This window comes from Lactuca virosa, chromosome 7, assembly GCF_052849685.1.
Source record: "Lactuca virosa cultivar CGN04683 chromosome 7, Lactuca_virosa_CGN04683_v6, whole genome shotgun sequence".
Taxonomy (NCBI): domain Eukaryota; kingdom Viridiplantae; phylum Streptophyta; class Magnoliopsida; order Asterales; family Asteraceae; genus Lactuca; species Lactuca virosa.
In genome coordinates, this window is record NC_136432.1 from 114,805,024 (window position 1) to 114,812,325 (window position 7,302).

Sequence of the window (7,302 nt, forward strand, 5' to 3'; positions counted from 1 at the left end):
TTAAAGCATCAACTAAGTATTCATTGTTGATGGTTTTATCCTTCGTAGCTTTCTTCAAATGGAAATTTTATTTCCAAAAAAGTTACATCACAGGTGGTATAAATTTTCTGGATTTTAAGGTCATATAATTTGTAACCCTTTTGACCCATTAGACAACCGATAAAAACACAAGGTCTTCCTCGTTCATCAAACTTGTCACATGTTCTCATATTGTCGTGAGCATATGCAAGACATCCAAAACTCTAAAATGCTTTTAAGACGATATATTTTGGAGTAGAATTTCATTTTGAGTTTTGTTTTAGAGAACTGGTGTTGGGAGTTTATTTATGATGTATGCTGCTGTCATAACACATTCGCCCCAAAATTTAATGGGAAGTTATGCTTGGAATCGTAGAGCTCTAGCCATCTCTAACATGTGTCTATGTTTTCTCTCTACCACACCATTTTGATGTGGTGTGTAAGCACATGCAGTTTCAAGGAGAATTCCTTTGTCTGTATAGAATTCCATCATATGTCGATATTGAAACTCGGAACCATTATCGGTTCTTATACGTTTGACATGCTTTTGAAATTGGGTCTCAACCATTTTATAAAATGTCACTAGATGTTGAGAGGCTTTAGATTTGATTTTTCATAAAATATACTCATACACCATGACTATAATCATCAACAATGGAAAGAAAATAATGTGAACCGTTAAATGAAGCATGTTTGTATCGCCCCCAAATATCAACATAAATTAACTCAAAACATTTATTTCTTTTTGAAAAACTAGTAAGGAATAATAATCTACTTTGCTTTTCCTGAATACATGAATCACGGTCTACCTAAACTTCCTAATTGTTTTATTCTCTTGAGAACTCCCTCTAACGTGTGACCTAACCTCTTGTGCCATATTTCATGCTTGGTCCACACCACCATTGCCATACCTTGTCTTTTGAATGGTTGTAGGTAGTACATACCATCTTGTTCCTTAACGTCCCTATCAGTTTCCTTGTATGTAAGTCCTGTCATATTTGTTGTGGTTGTTGAAATGTTTGTTTTTGTGTCTCAGAGCATTCATAGCAGCTTGTCATATTCTCCTTTTGTGAGACCAAGATTTTGTACTTATGGATCTTTGGCAATCATAACAGTTGCACGTGGTTGCATTTTGGTTTTCCAACATGGTTTTTCATGGTGGATGTTCTTGGTGTCCACCATTTTGGGTATCCAATTAGCTCAAAACATCCTTCCATGGTGTGTCCCGATTTTTTACAGTGAGTGCACTAACGGTTGTCGTTTTTCTTTTTATTTGGTGGCTGATATATGTTTGTTTTATTTTGATTACTGGGATTGTTTCTTGAAGCTTGAAATACGGCTAAATCATTGGTGGTGACACGTGTGTTTCCAATATGTTTTTGTTGCTCATCTTGACTAACAAGATGATATGCAGTTCCTAATGTTGGAAGAGGACTAGTGCTTAATATTTGTGTTCTAAGCATCCCATATTCTTCATTCAGTCCCATTAAGAAATCCTACAAACATTCCTTTTCACGTATTACGTTGATTTCTTTTGTGATGTCGCATATACATCCTTGACAGGAGCAAGCCGGTGTTGGAGTGCTAGAATGAATTACGTCCCATATACTTCTGAGTTTAGTGTAGTAGGCCGATACCTTCATGTTTCCTTATTGAATCGTGGTTACTGTTCTTTTAAGTTTGTATGCCCTTGGGGCATTATCTTTGTCGAATCTTTCCTTCAAGTCATCCCATATGTCTTTAGCGTTGATAGCGTATTTTACGCTGCTCTTGATTTCTTTTTACATGGTGCTAACGAGCCATCCTCGAACCATTGCATTGCATCGCTTCCAATTCATAGTGTCTCTGAATCCTTCTTCCGGTATGGGGAGTGAACCATCAACGTATCCGATTTTATTTTTGAAAAATAATGTGTTGGTCATCTCGTTGATCCAATCGCTATAGTTGTCATCGTTTAGCAGATTATCGCCAACGAAGTTGAGCCCCAAGTGATATGTATATGCTGATGTGAGGAAATAGGGCGACGACATGTTGATGACCTTTTCTCCGGTTGGTGGCGAAGGGTTCCTGCCGCTTCCTGTCATAATGTATTAATTTTGATTTTCCAAAGAGCGTTGCTATGACACCTTAATAATTTTAATACTTTAAATTGATTTATTGCTTGATGATTAAACAAGTGATTACATGCTCCTATTTATAGGAGAAAAACAAAACTTAAACTAGGAAACTTATCTAGCTAGGAAACTTAAAAAACTTAGGCTGCAACTTAAAAAAACTTAGGGGTGTTTGACACGGAGTATTTGTGAGCATTTAGGAGCTTCTAACTTATAGCTTTTGACAAAACGTTCTAGTTTAAACAAAAAGTTTCGTTTGGCAGTATGAGCGTTTAACTTTTAGTTTAAATAAAATGCTTCAAATCTAAAAGCTATTTCATGTAGCATTTAACAAAACGTTACTAAGCTTTTAAAATCAATTTCCAGAATTGCCTTTAAAAATACATTTATATATTTATTTTTTTAAACAATTGTCATTTTATTTAATTTTACATATTTCAAAAGTTTTCAGTTACTTTTGTCAAACGTTCATATAATAAATAAAAGTTACAACTTTTAACTACCGGCTATCCGCTACCAACTAATAGCTAGTTTTGTCAAAGACACCCTTAGGCTCCAAGACAAAATAAATAAGAAAAATAAATAGAAGGTAGAATCCTATACGAATTCTAGCATCATAAAGAATAGTTTTGTTCAACTTTTACTTTTCTAGAAAGCTAAATATACAAATGAAAACCAAAAACGATGTAATACGACTTTAACTCAAAGCCATCACAGACAGTGACGAGGTCACGAGAAAAAACAATATACAAAAAGTCAAATAAAGGAACAGAATAAATCTTAAAGCAACGACTCCACTAGCAATTAAATAATTCATTCCAATATCTTATTGACATAAAAAAGACCTTCAACTCCATTGACTTTTGCGTTCCAATAGGCCTCTTAATATTCTTCTCTGATTTTTCTTTGATAATAATAATAATAATAATAATAATAATAATAATAATATAGCACGATATTTAATTACTTATACAAAATAAAAGGTTGTTTGATGTCTTCTATTGAATATGATAAAGGAATGAGTCTCAATTTAAAATCTTGCATGTTACACTCTCTTAGAGTTTATTCAATCAAATCCGACTTAATTAATAACTATCAAATAAAAAGTATTTTTTTTCACATATTGTTTTACAACTATGTTAATTAAATATCAGAATTATTATAAATAAGATATTGATTGAATTAAATAAAAGATAGAATAATAAGTTGTATTTTATCTATGTTTTGGGGGAATAAACTAAAGTAAAGAGAGACAAAAATCAGTCCGAATAAAATCGCTTTTAGATCTGAAGCTTCTTCTGTTTTTACATTTTACGTCCTTCAACTTTTCTAATGTACAAATTAGACCTCGACTAAAGTAAGAATAAAAAAAGTCGTTTTCTTCCCTACTAACTACACTGTTTGTTGACCGTAGAAAATTGTGCAAAGTGGTGGTGGACCGCATGTGTCGCCTTCATTTTGACTGAACCACCAGACCGGTCAGACTTGTCGGTACCGGCGTTGGTGCGTGATGGTGACGGTGCTCTCCGTCGTATGTTACCAGAAGCATCTTTGAATCGTCCAACGCTAACTCCACGCGCTTCCTCGCCGGACATCCTTTTCCGGTATTGCACTTGTAATATACTCTGCACATTTGAAATCGGAATCGGAATTAATATCAAATCCCTTTGAAGATCAGAAGCTTTAATTATTTAGTAAATTTTGGTATTCGGTTTCGATTTGTCATTCAATTGAAGAAATCTGTAATAAATTAGTAAATTACCTTGGATAATTTGATCCGTCGATTTTCTTCTCGCCGTATTTCTTCCATGAATAATCGTCGGCCGGTATACTTGTGACCTTAGATCCGATGATCGGTACTCTCCTTATTTCACGTTTTGATCCGATTTTCCTGAGAACGGAAGAGAATAAACATATTAATTTATGAATTATGAGGCGTACGATAGACATATACGATAGATTTTTGCTAAAACGTATACACATACCTTCTCTTGCAACAATGGCAACCGCTTGAACGATTTTCCCTTCCAGATCTGTGTAACGAAACAGCAGGATTGTCGGCGCTACACCTCTTCCGGTGAGTAGACGGAAGCGGAGGCTTCCTCGAAGAAAACGTCAACGACGGAGCTACTATACCTAACGAAGAAAATCGTTTACCATTTGAAACACTTTCTTCTTCTAATCCTCCTCCAGCTAAAGAAGACACCATAGACGACGAGCTCATTGACCTAGAAGACGTAACCGCTTCCGCCTCGCTGTCGCTCACAGATTTGTTTAAAAAACACGCCTTGGACGCCGTCAACGGCGCATCCTGTTGTTTCTCCCCTGATTGCGAAGAAGTAGAAGTCCCTTGACTGTCGGTGGAAGAAGACGACGACGGTCCGCGGCGGAATCGAGCGTGACCGGTGCGTTTTAAGCCAGATACCGATTGCTTGTAATTAGAGGAAACGTTAAAATCATGACTCGTTAACTGAAACATCCGATTGAGATTATCAACAGTTTGAACTCCTACGCAATCGACTGCCATTGTTGTAGAAGAAAAGCTTCCTTCTTTCCAAAGCTGAGAGAGATTGAGGATGGAAAAGAGGGTGGAGGTTGGATTATAAAGGGGCAATTGGGAAAGTGGAGTCAAAGGAGATGAGATGTTGATCGGACGGTGGAGAATGCTTTGACTTTTTTTAGGTGTGTAATAAATAGAAGCAGAACGCTAGTGGAGGGAAATTGGGCAGAAAGTCAAACGAGGACTGAATAATTTCAGAATAAAGGGAAAAGGAGAAAATATATTTAAATTAAATGGAGCAAATGCGTACGCAGCTGTAAACCATGCGTTTCGTAATGTCAAAGGAAAAGAATAATAATAATGTCAAAGCATAAACAAAGAAACATGAGTAAGTTATCTATATTCTGTCGATTTGATTTTTTTTCCTTCAAAATTAATGTTGAATGTTGTAATTACTTAAGGAATATATTAAAATTTTTATTTTTGTAATAAGTTAGTGTATATTTATCCTTTATATCAAAAAAAATTATATAAAAATACTAAGTTTATGTAAAAAAATTATTGTTGCAATTGGGTGCACCTTAATATAAAAAAAAATTACACTACGATGAAAAATCGAGTGCTGGCCCGGGACCCCTTGAGAGTCACCTAAATCCGCCCCTGGTTTCATTAATAAGCACATCACCCCTTCTAAATCCCGGTATATATTGACGGATGCCTTTTTTTTAGTAAAATTGTTCAAGACATGATTGTTAGACAGAAAACAGTTTTTTATGATTATTTATATTGATGTGTTTGACCAACATATGTCACCAATGGAGTATCGTACTAGCCCCAAGTATCTCTTTATGATTCCTCTATTTCTAGTTAACAATATATGTTATCTTTGTCGCAAGGCATGCTTGAACTCTTTTGGGGAGCATGCAATCCATTGTAGAGAGCTCTCGGGTTTCAAGTACTGACACAATTTGGTTAAGGAAGTTATTTTTGATATTTTTCGGCGTGCCAGAGTTTCTATCAAGAAAGAGGTATTTGTGAACTTTTTGACTGACCCGTTAGAAGGTAAACCAACACTTAGACCACCCAATGATTTGGTTTTTGGATGGGTCATAGGAAAACACGCTTGTGTGGATTCAACATGGGTTTCCCTCTCGTGTGCTTAGGGAGTGAAATTTTCACTATGAGTCAGAGTGCTTTAAAAGTTGTCTCATGCAAAGTGATAGAATATGAGAAAGCGTGTATGAAAAATCAACACACGGTTATACCTTCACATTTGATACTTTTGTTTTCCTTACTCCAGATGTTGTGTAGTGACCCATAGATTTAAGGATGTGGTTTTTAAAAGAATTAGGTTTGTTATTCATAGATCTATATTATTTTAATTTAATAATTGTTATTACGGCTAACTCCAGGTGCATGTTTAGCTCTACCACTGAAGGATCTTGGTCTAATAAGCATCCGTGAATCTGCTCTGCACAAGATAGACAAATGTTAGGTCAGACAGCCATACCGAGGGTTGGACCCCGGTATTGCTCTCCGATGCCTAAGTTAGATTGCGAATAAAATGCTACGATGTTGTGCGTGAAGGTTATTACTCTCCCTTTTTCCCATACTTGGTTATCGTGTTTCTGATGTATTTATAGGTTATTCATGGTTCCACAGGTTTAAAGTTTTGTTTGTTTCTTTTTCCATTGCCCAGTTTGTTAGCAGTCTCGCCTTCTGTCATTTTATTATTTTATTGCTATGTACCTTCTCTTTTGTGGGTTTCCTGGGATATGGTTCTGAGATTCGTGCATGGTTACTTGAGCTTAGATTCGTTCGTGATAGGATGTAGTTTCTTCATGCTCGGCCTTGTAAGTACCGGGCCGGTTTTAGGTTCTCTCGATTTACCGATCTGGGTACACCATTAAGCCCCCCCCCCCCCCATCTGAAGGGTAAAAGAATATTGATAAAATATTTTTGTCGTTCAGTCTTGAAGATCTGCCTTGGGTACTGGAACGTCCTTCGCATGGGGCGCATTAAATGCTTGCACCATCGGACATCATTTCTTCCGCGTCAAATGGATTGCCCTTAATAAAAGATTTAACTGGTTTTTCCTGTTATTTAATGGATAAACTTGGTTTGTTGGAAGCTTTTATATCTTTATTCCTTTTTTACTCTCACATCATGGCTACCATGGGTAGTGACATTTCCACAGTTGTTTCAGAAGTGGATAACCAGATGCTTGATCGATATATATAAGAATATCATTTGTCACCCATGCTTGGTTTTCAACTTCCATCTCCATCATCCTCTGTTATTGATCCCCCATGTAGTAAGGTTGGGCTTTACCTTAGGCATATTGTTTATGGTTTAAGGTTGCATCCGTCTTCCTTCTTCTTGGAGGTACTTTGTTTTTATAAAGTTCATCTTGTGAAACTATGCCCTAATGTTGTGTCGAAAGTGCTTACTTTCAAGGTCTTCTGTGTAGCCCATGAAATACCACTTGATGTCGCTCTGTTTCACTATTTTTATCGTCTGAAAAGGTATGGGGACAGGTACTCCTTTAGTAGTCGTCATTTCCCTCTTTCTCCTTACTTAACCCGCGTCACTGGTAATTGGAAGAGTAGATTATGTTGGGTAGATGTTCATAGCTTATGCCTTCCTTTTGCTCCTTGTCATGTTTCCCTT

General features: G+C 36.3%; 1 protein-coding gene across 1 annotated transcript; it reads right to left on the reverse strand.

The window, feature by feature from the left end:
- Window positions 1–3,391: 3,391 nt before the first annotated feature.
- LOC145125486 (putative WRKY transcription factor 11) lies at window positions 3,392–4,717 on the reverse strand. Its single transcript, XM_079060940.1, has 3 exons — window positions 4,118–4,717; window positions 3,895–4,023; window positions 3,392–3,757 (listed from the first exon to the last, which is right to left on the reverse strand). Exons 1-3 carry the CDS (start codon window positions 4,657–4,659, stop codon window positions 3,586–3,588), a joined length of 843 nt encoding a protein of 280 aa, XP_078917066.1. The 5' UTR covers window positions 4,660–4,717; the 3' UTR covers window positions 3,392–3,585.
- Window positions 4,718–7,302: the final 2,585 nt, after the last annotated feature.

Excerpts from the sequence above, each read along its gene's own strand:
- LOC145125486 (XM_079060940.1), bottom strand. The coding sequence starts at position 4,659 with ATGGCAGTCGATTGCGTAGGAGTTCAAACTGTTGATAATCTCAATCGG. Across the intron at positions 4,024-4,117 it reads TGCCATTGTTGCAAGAGAAG|GAAAATCGGATCAAAACGTG; the intron begins GTATGTGTATAC and ends TTCCGTTCTCAG. Across the intron at positions 3,758-3,894 it reads GACGGATCAAATTATCCAAG|AGTATATTACAAGTGCAATA; the intron begins GTAATTTACTAA and ends TCAAATGTGCAG.